Source organism: Drosophila mojavensis, unplaced genomic scaffold (genome assembly GCF_018153725.1).
Source record: "Drosophila mojavensis isolate 15081-1352.22 unplaced genomic scaffold, ASM1815372v1 contig_231, whole genome shotgun sequence".
NCBI classification, from domain to species: Eukaryota; Metazoa; Arthropoda; class Insecta; order Diptera; family Drosophilidae; genus Drosophila; species Drosophila mojavensis.
In genome coordinates, this window is record NW_025318772.1 from 8,735,853 (window position 1) to 8,749,968 (window position 14,116).

Here is a 14,116-nt window from a genome sequence, read left to right on the forward strand (position 1 = left end):
TAAACTATTTTAATTGTTAATATTACAAAACTGTTTACTTATTCAAATTTCTTTTTACATATTTTAGCTTTTATTGCTGGGTTTTTTTTTTACTCTTTATTTTTTATCAATTTTTTTTTTTTAAATTAATTTTTTAGATTATATTTTTTTATTTTGTAATTCTGACATATTTATATATATATTATTGTTTTTATTTATTTTTCATTTTGTTTAGTTAGTTTTTATTTATAGCATTCAGTATTTGTAATTCATATGCCAATTAAAGAAAAAAAAGACATATAAATTTAAAATTCACATTTCTTTACTGCAGCTCATCTGTTGATTCTATTATATATTTATGCATTGTTGCATCTACTATGTAAAGATCTACTATATATACCATTTTATATTAAACTGTATATGACTAGATCTATTCTTATACTACTGCGTATACCCCTTTCAAATAGGGTATGCTGTGTTTGTTAAGTTATAAAATGGAGGCGTAGTAGAGATTACAGTATTGAAATGAATTTAGGAAAATCTAATCTGTCTATTAAAATCGATTAAAAATTGGTATAGAAGTTCTCGTAGTAATTTTTAAATGTATGAATTATTTCTTTTATGTTAGATACATTTCTTTAACCTAATGTTAAACAAATCAATTTCCAATGTTCAATTCTTTTTTAAAGGATATCTCCAAGTCTGGAACTCCCAGCTAGTACAGTTTTACCTTTTGGTTTCATCATTCCTGTTGCGCTCGTAATATTAATTTCCACTTGTCAAAATGTCATCTTAAAATGGACTATTTATGAACTTATACAAAAAGATTTCTCCGATTTGTAAACTCTAAAAAACTCGCACTAAAAATAGGCGCAGGCGGAGCGAGCGGCGCAAGGCAAGCCACTCGATATGAAGATGACTTTTGGCCCCATACTGCGGTTCAAGTACAAACTTTTTTCTTTCCCTGTGTATATGCTGGCAAGGTGTCATATGGAAATGGAGAATTGACATTGACTTTTCTTTTAGATTAATAAAAAACCATTGGGAAAAATATATATTTAATTGAATTGTAAGCGTAGTTAAACGGAGTGACTGAAGGAGATATTAAAGTTTTTCAGATTATGTCAAAATTGATCTAAAATTATCCATCATACAAACTAGTAAGGAAAAGCCAAGAAGGTATAACAAAGATCATATCAGAAAATGTGAATATCAAAAGCTTTCATCATTGAATATCAAGGTATTTCAGCATTTCATTTCATTTCATAATTTGATCTTAGCTATTAGCAAACAATCAATGCAGGACTATCCAAGTTTTCCCCGCTAATCATTTCCATATGTAAACATCAAAAGGAGAGTAATTTCTGTTTTTTGTTTTTAGGGTTTTCTGAACCCATGTTAATAATAAACATTATTTACGCCTTCCTGTAAAATTCAGTGCTCTACATAAATAAAAATGCGAGAGAAAGAAACAACATTGAAGGGAATCCTTAACTAAACAGACAGCGCGAACAGGAGCTGTGCCAGCTGTGCTGTTTCCAAAACACATATCCTCGCAACAAGCCACACATTTCAAACTGTTAAATTATGACATTCAACTGTCTGTTCAAGTGCCGCTACTCCTGCTCCTTCTGCAGCTCCTGTTGCGTGAGAAAATATTATCCTTGTACCTAAACGAAACGCTCACTCACACAATCACAATCACATTCACATGCACAATTGCATTTGCATCGCTTCTGGTGGCTGCAAGTGTCTTGCAGTAGCATCATCATGTCCCTCAGCAGCTACCACGTAGCTGCCGTTTCTGTCCGTCCTGTTCGTCCTGCTAGTGCTGCTGTATCAGGTTGCTAAGTAGTTGCTGTGTTTTATATACATACTCGTTCGTTAAGTGAGAAGAGTCTATTGATTGTCTATGTCTAAAACTCGAATATACTTGAAGCGAGGCAGTTGATATTATATATGTATGTATACTACATACAATATATAGTCGGATGTAGACTTTTTGCTTGAGAGCGACGCAAATAAGTTGTAAAATAATATAATTTACAAGATATAATAATTAAAATTGTTACTATGTATATAATTGGTCAAGATGAAAACGTTTATGACATTTACTCTATATAAACGAGTTGAATATCATTATTGATAGATTATAAGCTAAATATACTTGTACTCTGATCTATTATAATAATTTATTACTGTCAATTTCATTTGATATATATGTATGTATATTTACTTGAGTTAAACTCTTGATTATCGCTTATATCGAGACCTGCAATTTACTATAAATACTCGTGTTCAGCTTCTCTACTGAAATGGCGATTAGATAAAATGAACATTCAAAATTTTCCATTCTTATTCCAAGTTCATCTTGCAGATTTTATGAGATGTAAAAGCTAACTAAAGAGAAACTCCTACTAAACTGGCTTTGAAAAACTTTGGAATTTGAAATTTCCAATAATTGAATGCGTGAACGAGCATTGCGTAGTCGTTGATCCCCCATTGCTAGGCCTTTAACTGCCTCACAGCTAATTTATTTACTTTGGTTTTGCTTTATTTTTTTATTTTTTATGATTATTTCAGTTTTTTCATTTTTTTTCTTCCTAAACTGAAACATATGTTTTATTCCTCTCTAGGCTAGAGCTCTCGCGCTATGGAGAAAGGATCTGCAGGATACTAAGCCGCTGTCTGATTAGACGCTGCAGCCACTCGTGACCTGCTGCAGCACTTAGGAATTGGTGTTGACAGCGACGCTGAGAAATTGCCTCACCCACGTTACGCTTGCTTTTTTCTGGGTTACTTATGGAATATGTTAAAAAAATAATTAAGATTAACGTTTTACCAGCACTCAGCTTAACACTTTTACTTTCCACAGCAGCTGCTGAGGCAGCCTCTGCCTAGCCGTGGGAAACTTTGCCAATCAAGCATATAAGATGAGCTCTGAGCAGAAGGTGCGCTTGGTCTTTGTTGACTTGCTAAGCCAGACTTTGAGGTACCAAAGAATGTTCGGTAAACTTAAAGGAATTTTGAAAATCTTTCTCTCGCTCTCGCTCTCTCTTTGTCTCCCTCTACATCATCACAAATACTCTTAAAAACAACCTTAATTACAATGGAGTAGAAGACATTCATGTTATTGATAATAAATTTTGAGATTGAACAGCAGGTTCCGAATGATGGAGCAAGGCTCAGCAGCAGCTCAGCTCAGCAACAGCATCTCAAGCACTTGAATTTATCTATTCGTATAATCCTAGCCGAATCAATAATGGCACATAAGTGTGCTGAGGCTAGAATTACCCCACTTAAAAAACAAGTAAGAACGTTGCAGTCCCATTAAAATTGGAAAATCATCGATAGCTATTGCTATGATCATTGCATCATTGCATTCAAATTACATACATATATAATTTATACAATTTTGACTTTTAATAATATATATTTATATCCATACATTGGATACCGGCTTCAAGCTACATAGCAGCAGATCAGCGCGATTTTCCTATACATGTGCACACACTCATCGTCTATTCTATGCGTACATACAGAAGCGCGCCTTTTCTCACATTCTTAGAATTTCGATTGATTTCTGGACTTTCTAGCCGTTACTGTAGTTTTGTCTGATGACGCTCTCTTAATAAGCTATTCTATTTTAGCAACTAGCTGAAGGTTCGAACCTCTTCGGTGTTTTTGTTTTCATACATATTTCGCTTTTTATAAAATAGATATTTTATTGGGAAGGTGCGAGCTTGACTAAATGGCACTTAATACTTTTCTTTTTCTTAGCTGAATAATTTTATAAGTTTAAATTTGTTTCTTCTTGAATACATATACGCAAATACATACATATGTATATATGTATATTTGTAAGTCTGCACGCATAGCATCAAGCATTCCAGCCTTATACACGCGCTCATTTGTATGTGTGTATGTATGTATGTATGTGCTACTTTAGATATTTTGACATGAAGATGCTATTCGGCTTGGGTGCGAGTTCAAATCCCGCGGAAAACTCGTTTTTGTAAATTGCAAATTTTGTTGTTATTTTAGCTTTTTTATATTTTATTAATTTTATAAAAATGTTTTTCGATTTTTTTGGGGCATTGATAGAGGAGGCTACCAGTAATTAAACTATACAAATTTCTATCTCTTAAACTATAGGAGATATAAACTTTTACGGTTTGCCACGCCCCCTATGGGCGGACATATATCTACCATAGCTCGTTGGACGTGGTCAACCCGCGTACATATACAAAATTTCAGGTCTCTAGCATCAATAATGTCCAAAATATAGCCGAATTAAAAAAGTCACTATATCTTCAGGTCCAATTTGCCACGCCCCTAGTAAGCGTAGATATATAATTTTTTCACCCATCTTTATAGAATTAAAGCATCAGCTTACGTGCAAAATTTCAGCATTCTAGGTTTATACCTTTAGGAGATACAGTTTGGTCCGATTTGCCACGCCCCCAATGGGCGGAGATATATCCGCCATAGCTCGTGATCTTGGGTGGTCGACGCGGACCTACATACCAAATTTCAGCTTTCTAGCTCTTCAATAAATGTGATTTCTGGTATATTGGAAAATGCATTTTCCGATTAGTTACGCCCCTAGTGGGCGGATCGGGAAAATTTTAACACTTTATAAATCGGAGATATACACGAATATGTGTTCCAAATTTCAAGTATCTAGCTTTAATAGCGCCGAAAAAGATTGCGTTCATACGGACGGACAGCAAGACGGACATTGCACAAAACAAATATACTCATTTCACTTTCGGGAATGAGTCTAATTACGTTTCGAATAAAAGATCTTTCATTGCAATCAGACATAAAAATTAATATTCTTACTTAATTTTTGCTCTTTGTCTCTGATTAGAAACCAGTTATTCAAAGACTACAGAGTATTCAAGTATAAATCAAATCTGGACTTTTTAGACGAAAATTGACTCAACCGTAAAATTGCAGTTAGAGTAAGTTCGTTAAATATAATAAAAACGCGTTGCGGCTCGGAGCTCAAAAGTTCTCTGGCAGTCGAGTCATGGCGCTCTCAAATACTCAGATTAGGCTGAGGGCTTTCTTAGCCGTGTTGCTGCTGCTGTTCTCCAGCCCCCTGTTGCTGCTGATTGCATTGATATACCAGATATGCCAAATCAGCCTGAGATCGATGTCTACGAAATCCATAAAAGGCGAAGTGGCGTTGGTATGTGTGAAGAGTGAAACTATATTGGTGTAAAACGAAGTGTTATAGACAAAAATATATTACAAATAATAAAATAGTGCTTATATCGGATGCGAGTGACTGTGATATACCCATGGCATGAGCTTCATGCAGAGCTACTATTATAATCGTTCCTGACTTCTTGCATAGATAAGTGACACAATCTCATGTGCCGCGGCTGCTCTTCTTCTTCGCATAGCTTCCATAGTTAGATATACCATTTTCAACTTTCTGTACATGCAACTGACATTGAAATATCTGAGTTAGTAAACTTCCAGACTGTACTAGTTGAATCATATGAGATTATGGCTGACTAGGGTAAGGCATACCAAATTAAAAACATTTATAATTGGTTTGGCCAAGGATCTCTCTCTCTTCAAGTAGTATCTCGGTTTTGATCCATAGCCAGATAATGGGCTGAGATCAATAATAAATTCAGTAATATATTTTAAGTGGGAATATACATGTTCAGATTCATTCCTCTAGCATTAATAGCCCTCGAGATCGAGACGATGCGACACATAAACTGACATGCATATGCACTCTACAGAGTGCATTTATTTCTCGGCTCAAAAGTCTGACACTCGACTTTCAGTTAGGTTATATTATAGTATATATACTTTTAATTGACCATTTGTCATTTTCTGCAATTTTCTGGTGATTTTGAAGAGATAATTCAAAATCGCATTACTCACAATGTTTGTGATCATTCATTCATTCTTTTCTTTGCAAGTAAAATTTATACGGATTTCAAATTATAATACAAGTTAAGACTTGAGAAGAATTTGTATATGAGCTCTGGTGAGTCAGGCGCTTGAAACGTGACTGAAATACCTGAAAAAGTCAAACTTTGATTTCAATTTATATTAATATATTGATGAATTTGAAGCTAATTTTATCTGAGCTCTTATTGTATGTGAAACTTAAACCGCTTTTAGGGATTTAGATCTAGCTGATGGAGTAAATATATTAATAGCTACATAGTATACTCTGTATAACAATAAACACAGGAAAGCTATGATCTTCTACCCTGTGTATCCTGTCTCTTTATTTATTACCAATGCCTACAATGGGGTCTGCAGCCTACCCTGTATAGGGTATAAATGATTACAATAATTGTATTTATCCATCAGGTAACTGGAGCTGGTCATGGACTTGGACGTGCGATAGCCCTAGAGCTGGCTAAGCAGGGCTGTCATATAGCCATAGCTGATATTAATTTGGAGGGCGCTGAAGAAACAAGGCGACAAATCAATGAGGCTTTCCCGGTGCGCAGCAAGGCATATAAGGTACACAATATAGACTTTGTTTTTGCTATCAGAAATTATTTTAGCAACTCTCCAGGTGAATGCGGCTAACTATAGCGAGCTGAGTGAGCTGAAATCGAATATACTGAAAGATCTTGGACCGGTAACGATATTAATAAATAATGCTGCAATTCTGCTGCTCGACAATCCCATGGATCCTGATCCCAAGGATATTCAGCGCATGATCGATGTCAACTTTTCATCTCATTTTTGGGTGAGCTTAGCGATATTTGAAGTAAAGTGAAGATTGACAAAGCAAGAGTGATAATATTTGGGATGAGTATATTTTGGCAGATATTCAAAAATCTAGCTAGATTTGGTATTTGATAATACAGCCGTTAAATCGAAAATCGCGATAAATCGAACAAATTTCTACCCCCTTGAAAAAAGTTCGTTCTCAATAATGAATAACGGATCCCTTTGCCATTTCGAATTCTCGGGATTCTACTATAATATGGTTTAAATTTCTACCAAAACTTTTATTACACTAATTCTAAATTGGTATGAAACTAGCTTTAAAATCAAGTTAGTAAGAATATAATATATCGAATCATATTCCTTTGATTGAAATTGCTCTTATCTGGTCACCTTTTATATATGATGATATAAAAATAATATTTTTTCAATTTTTTCACCTAGACAAAAAAACTGTTTTTGCCCCAAATGAAGGAGCTGAACAAAGGGCACATTGTCAGCATAAGCTCCTGCAGCAGTAAGCATAAACCTAACTGTATATGATATGATATGTTTAATTGAATCCTTTCCTTTTTCGATTTTAGGCATCTTGCCCTTTCCCTATAACAGCGCTTATTGCTCCACCAAGTTTGGGGTCACAGATCACATGAGGGCGCTGCGCCTGGACTTGGCCTTTGAGAAACAGCAAAACATCCACGTGCTAACGGTTTTGCCCTGGTTTCTTCAAACCAACAAAGAAGTCTGCGATTTGAATGAAATGATTAACTTCAGCGATTTTTATCCTCTCATCAGAGGCGACAGTGCCGCCCGTCGCATCGTTAAGGGTATTCTAAATAACGAGCGTGAAATCTTTTTGCCCGATTTCGTCTCCCTCTTATATCGTCTACTACAGTAAGTCTCTGAAGTGGATAAAATCTCCACTGAATATTTATATTTCAATTAATTTCCATCCTCTTCACAGTCTGTTTCCGCTTAGCTGTCAGGAGAAAGTATTTCTATTATTGGCAAGAAGAAAAATTGAGATGATGGTCAAAGTACGACCCTAAGCTAGTGCTATATCAAAATTAGTTTTCGGTAACAACTAAATTTCGATGAAAAGTTTTATATTATCTATTTTGTGATTCTTTTCTTTTTATACATTTTTTATACTTTTTATACATTGCAAAATAAAATGAACATTTGTGTTAAAAATTTATATTTTATATGTTTTTCTCGCTTTGGAATGTGAAATGTTTAGAAATTAGAAATTTGAAATATACACTCTGTATTTACAAGGTATTCACCCGATCCACTGACTAACAGCTTTTGGGTAGTGAATGTGTATTCAGCAGTCGGTAGTAGCTCATATGAAGAAGTATAATAATTACTTTCACTGCTTCCATCAGTACTCGTTAGCTAAAACATTTCATAAGCCTTTCACAACCCTCTAAGCCCAGTTCCATATTATTACCGAGGTGTTAATGATGCACATATATATGCCTGTGACACACTATGAATACATATTCACACACGCACACACACATACACAGTGAGATTTACATATGTTTACCGTAGAGGAGTCCGTGGCGTGTTTTGCTGTACGCCTCATTGGCCAGCTGATTGAAAACTCCGAATGTGGCAATGTCAGCGCTTCAGTTTGTTTGTCTTTTTGTTGTTTTAATTTGAAAGGGCTGTGAATGAACGAGGGACTTCCGCTCCCAATTATCGATCGATCCTCGACTAGGATTTGACCAGTAAATATTTTTCTCATTTGATGAAGTCGTAAATTTGGTTGCTGTTATTTTGCGTGGGAACTTTTTACTGGCTTATCGAGTATTCAATACAGAAACTAAAACTAAACTAAACATCTAATAGATATTGATTTGTATTGCGATCGACTTGCCCATAAAATTTTGAATAGGGCTAGCTATGAATAATACGAATTCAATACTGCACATATACACATAGATACAGGCAGTAGTTTGTCTTGACTCACTTTGGCTAATTTGTTTTCAAGTAACTTCAGTTCTAGTTGACTTCTTCTAGACTTGGGACTCCAATACTAGTAAACAAATTTATGTTTTATCACTTTGGTAAAAAGTGAGAAAAGTAACTATAATATAATTATTATTTATAGACTCTATATTCACCACAATAAGGTACTTGACATATATAGCTTACATAGTACTCTATCAATTCGCCAAAAACCAAACTTCCTCATATTATATTTATCGATACTATGACAATGTAATGAAATATGAGAAGAATGATGGAGAAAGGCTCAGCTGCTGCTCAGCTCAGCAACAGCATCTCAAGCACTTGAATTTATCTATTCGTATAATCCTAGCCGAATCAACAATGGCACATATGTGTGCTGAGGCTAGAATCACCCCACTTAAAAATTTACGTTTCGAATAAAACACATTTCATTGCAATCAGATTAAAATTAAAATTCTTACTTAATTTTTGTCTCTGATTAGAAACCAGTTATTCAAATACTACAGCGTATTCAAGTATAAATTAAATCTGGACTTTTTAGACGAACTTTGACTCAACCGTAAAATTGCAGTTAGAGTTAGTTCGTCAAATGAAAATAATATTCAGGTTTGCATTGAGAGATCAGGGTTTGTCAGTTTGAGAACACACAATTTCAGTGTTGTTTAGCACTCTTTCAAGAACGCGAAACAGTCGTGAAGTGAACGCGTTGCGGCTCGGAGCTCAAAAGTTCTCTGGCAGTCGAGTTATGGCGCTCTCAAATACTCACATTAGGCTGAGGGCTTTCTTAGCCGTGTTGCTGCTACTGTTCTCCAGCCCCCTGCTGCTGCTGATTGCATTGATATACCAGATATGCCAAATCAGCCTGAGATCGATGTCTACGAAATCCATAAAAGGCGAAGTGGCGTTGGTATGTGTGAAGAGTGAAACTAAATTGGTGTAAAACGAAGTGTTATAGACAAAAATATATTACAAATAATAAAATAGTGCTTATATCGGATGCGAGTGACTGTGATATACCCATGGCATGAGCTTCATGCAGAGCTACTATTATAATCGTTCCTGACTTCTTGCATAGATAAGTGACACGATCTCATATGCCGCGGCTGCTCTTCTTCTTCGCATAGCTTCCATAGTTAGATATACCATTTTCAACTTTCCGTACATGCAACTGACATTGAAATATCTGAGTTAGTAAACTTCCAGACTGTACTAGTTGAATCATATGAGATTATGGCTGACTAGGGTAAGGCATACCAAATTAAAAACATTTATAATTGGTTTGGTCAAGGATCTCTCTCTCTTCAAGTAGTATCTCGGTTTTGATCCATAGTCAGATAATGGGCTGAGATCAATAATAAATTCAGTAATATATTTTAAGTGGGAATATACATGTTCAGATTCATTCCTCTAGCATTAATAGCCCTCGAGATCGAGACGATCCGACACGACACTGACACGCATATGCACTCTACAGAGTGCATTTATTTCTCGGCTCAAAAGTCTGACACTCGACTTTCAGTTAGGTTATATTATAGTATATATACTTTTAATGGACTCACAGTATATACGCTAGAATATATAAGTCGACTCTAAGGTGAATAACACTTGTTTCTAAGCCACTTACACACCTGTCGAGGCAAAAAGAATACAAAATATCAACAACATTGAAGAGCACAGATCAATGCCAGATCACCGCATGCATAATACACAACTATGCACTTTGTTTTATTAGCGAGAGATAACGAGTTGCCTCTAGGACTACGTCTAGTTCTACCTTATATATTGATATTCGAGTTCAGACATTCGAAATTTACCTGGGTTTGGCACAGATTGACCATTTGTCATTTTCTGCAATTTTCTGGTGATTTTGAAGAGATAATTCAAAATCGCATTACTCACAATGTTTGTGATCATTAATTCATTCTTTTCTTTGCAAGTAAAATTTATACGGATTTCAAATTATAATACAAGTTAAGACTTGAGAAGAATTTGTATATGAGCTCTGGTGAGTCAGGCGCTTGAAACGTGACTGAAATACCTGAAAAAGTCAAACTTTGATTTCAATTTATATTAATATATTGATGAATTTGAAGCAAATTTTATCTGAGCTCTTATTGTATGTGAAACTTAAACCGCTTTTAGGGATTTAGATCTAGCTGATGGAGTAAATATATTAATAGCTACATAGTATACTCTGTATAACAATAAACACAGGAAAGCTATGATCTTCTACCCTGTGTATCCTGTCTCTTTATTTATTACCAATGCCTACAATGGGGTCTGCAGCCTACCCTGTATAGGGTATAAATGATTACAATAATTGTATTTATCCATCAGGTAACTGGAGCTGGTCATGGACTTGGACGTGCGATAGCCCTAGAGCTGGCTAAGCAGGGCTGTCATATAGCCATAGCTGATATTAATTTGGAGGGCGCTGAAGAAACAGTGCGACAAATCAATGAGGCTTTCCCGGTGCGCAGCAAGGCATATAAGGTACACAATATAGACTTTGTTTTTGCTATCAGAAACTATTTTAGCAACTCTCCAGGTGAATGCGGCTAGCTATAGCGAGCTGAGTGAGCTGAAATCGAATATACTGAAAGATCTTGGACCGGTAACGATATTAATAAATAATGCTGCAATTCTGCTGCTCGACAATCCCATGGATCCTGATCCCAAGGATATTCAGCACATGATCGATGTCAACTTTTCATCTCATTTTTGGGTGAGCTTAGCGATATTTGAAGTAAAGTGAAGATTGACAAAGCAAGAGTGATAATATTTGGGATGAGTATATTTTGGCAGATATTCAAAAATCTAGCTAGATTTGGTATTTGATAATACAGCCGTAATCGAAAATCGCGATAAATCGAAAAAATTTCTACCCCCTTGAAAAAAGTTCGTTCTCAATAATGAATAACGGATCCCCTTGCCATTTCGAATTCTCGGGATTCTACTATAATATGGTTTAAATTTCTACCAAAACTTTTATTACACTAATTCTAAATTGGTATGAAACTAGCTTTAAAATCAAGTTAGTAAGAATATAATATATCGAATCATATTCCTTTGATTGAAATTGCTCTTATCTGGTCACCTTTTATATATGATATAAAAATAATATTTTTTCAATTTTTTCACCTAGACAAAAAAACTGTTTTTGCCCCAAATGAAGGTGCTGAACAAGGGGCACATTGTCAACATAAGCTCCTGCAGCAGTAAGCATAAACCTAACTGTATATGATATGATATGTTTAATTGAATCCTTTCCTTTTTCGATTTTAGGCATCTTGCCCTTTCCTTATAACAGCGCTTATTGCGCCACCAAATTTGGGGTCACAGGTCACATGAGGGCGCTGCGCCTGGAGTTGGCCGTTGAGAAACAGCAAAACATTCACGTGCTAACGGTTTTGCCCTGGTTTCTTCAAACCAACAACGAAGTCCGCGAATTGAATGATACGATCAACTTCAGCGATTTTTATCCTCTCATCAGAGGCGCCAGTGCCGCCCGTCGCATCGTTAAGGGTATTCTAAATAACGAGCGTGAAATCTTTTTGCCCGATTTCGTCTCCCTCTTATATCGTCTAATACAGTAAGTCTCTGAAGTGGATAAAATCTCCACTGAATATTTATATTTCAATTAATTTCCATCCTCTTCACAGTCTGTTTCCGCTTAGCTGGCAGGAGAAAGTATTTCTATTATTTGCAAGAACACAAATTGAGATGATGGTCAAAGTACGACCCTAAGCTAGTGCTATATCAATATTAGTTTTCGGTAACAACTAAATTTCGATGAACAGTTTTATATTATCTATTTTGTGATTCTTTTTATTTTATACATTTAATTACTTTTTTTAAATTGCAAAATAAAATGAACATTTGTGTTAAAAATTTATATTTTATATGTTTTTCTCGCTCTGGAATGTGAAATGTTTAGAAATTAGAAATTTGAAATATACACTCTGTATTTACAAGGTATTCACCCGATCCACCCACTAACAGCTTTTGGGTAGTGAATGTGTATTCAGCAGTCGGTAGTATACAATGAAAACTAATGCTCTAAACCAATATGCTCATATGAAGAAGTATAATAATTACTTTCACTGCTTCCATCAGTACTCGTTAGCTAAAACATTTCATAAGCCTTTCACAACCCTCTAAGCCCAGTTCCATATTATTACCGAGGTGTTAATGATGCACATATATATGCCTGTGACACACTATGAATACATATTCACACACACACACACATACTGAGATTTACATATGTTTACCGTAGAGGAGTCCGTGGCGTGTTTAGCTGTACGCCTCATTGGCCAGCTGATTGAAAACTCCGAATGTGGCAATGTCAGCGCTTCAGTTTGTTTGTCTTTTTGTTGTTTTAATTTGAAAGGGCTGTGAATGAACGAGGGACTTCCGCTCCCAATTATCGATCGATCCTCGACTAGGGAGACATTTGACTAGTAAATATTTTTCTCATTTGATGATGTCGTAAATTTGGTTGCTGTTATTTTGCGTGGGAACTTTTTCCTGGCTTATCGAGTACTCAATACAAAATCTAAGACTAAACTAAACATCTAATATATATTGATTTGAATTCAGATTGATTAGCTCATAACATTTTCGACGGCTAGTTTTAAAATCGAACATTAAATTTAATCTATGCAAGTAGGTATGAATAATATGAATACAATACTGCACACATACACATACATACAGGCAGTAGTTTGTCTTGTTAGACTCACTTTGGTTAATTTGTTCTCAAGTAACTTCAGTTCTAGCACTGCGCTCTTAATGAAATTTCAAAACCTTATACTTGGGACTCCAATATGTGTATATACTAAAAAAAACTTGTACTTTAGGTAAATACAATTATTTTTTAGACTATTCACCAAAAGAAGGTTGTTGGCATCTACTCAGTATTCTATCTATTTGTTAAAAACCAAACATCATATATCATATTTATCGATACTATGATAATGTAATGAAATATGAGAAGAAAATTAATAATGGTTAGCCTGTAAGGTATATACGAACATATATTTCGAAATTCAAGTCAATAGCATATATGGGTTTCGAGTTGTAAGAAATCAAAGAATTCCAAATATAGGGTATCAAAAGTATTTTTCCAATTGGGGCTTCACTATTGTCATGAAACTTACATAAATATATTTTGTCTTGTATACATATGTATGTATGTCTATAAATCTGCCTAACAAGTAGTCGAATTTTCCTTAAATTTCACATTTTCAGTGCCCATAAAAATTGAATAATTAAAATTGATTTTGGGGGCGTTCATGTTTCGTTCGGCTGCTTGTAAAATAGTCTTTTTCTTGTTTTCTGCTGTCGGTGCTCGAGATGTTTATAAATACAGTCAATTTGGTGTCGAACCTTTGAACCAGTCGCACATGTGCGACATTGCGGCCGTTGTTTGGTTGTAAAA

General features: G+C 35.1%; 2 protein-coding genes across 2 annotated transcripts; both read left to right on the forward strand.

The window, feature by feature from the left end:
• Nucleotides 1–4,951: 4,951 nt before the first annotated feature.
• LOC6575377 (17-beta-hydroxysteroid dehydrogenase 13) lies at nucleotides 4,952–7,867 on the forward strand. The gene is made up of 6 exons (XM_002001353.4): nucleotides 4,952–5,176; nucleotides 6,328–6,483; nucleotides 6,539–6,715; nucleotides 7,141–7,213; nucleotides 7,281–7,587; nucleotides 7,658–7,867. The coding sequence occupies exons 1-6, from the start codon at nucleotides 5,015–5,017 to the stop codon at nucleotides 7,740–7,742; spliced, it is 960 nt and encodes a 319-aa protein (XP_002001389.3). The 5' UTR covers nucleotides 4,952–5,014; the 3' UTR covers nucleotides 7,743–7,867.
• A 1,482-nt stretch (nucleotides 7,868–9,349) lies between these two features.
• Nucleotides 9,350–12,476, forward strand: LOC6575378 (17-beta-hydroxysteroid dehydrogenase 13). The gene is made up of 6 exons (XM_002001354.4): nucleotides 9,350–9,580; nucleotides 11,011–11,166; nucleotides 11,222–11,398; nucleotides 11,819–11,891; nucleotides 11,959–12,265; nucleotides 12,336–12,476. The coding sequence occupies exons 1-6, from the start codon at nucleotides 9,419–9,421 to the stop codon at nucleotides 12,418–12,420; spliced, it is 960 nt and encodes a 319-aa protein (XP_002001390.3). The 5' UTR covers nucleotides 9,350–9,418; the 3' UTR covers nucleotides 12,421–12,476.
• Nucleotides 12,477–14,116: the final 1,640 nt, after the last annotated feature.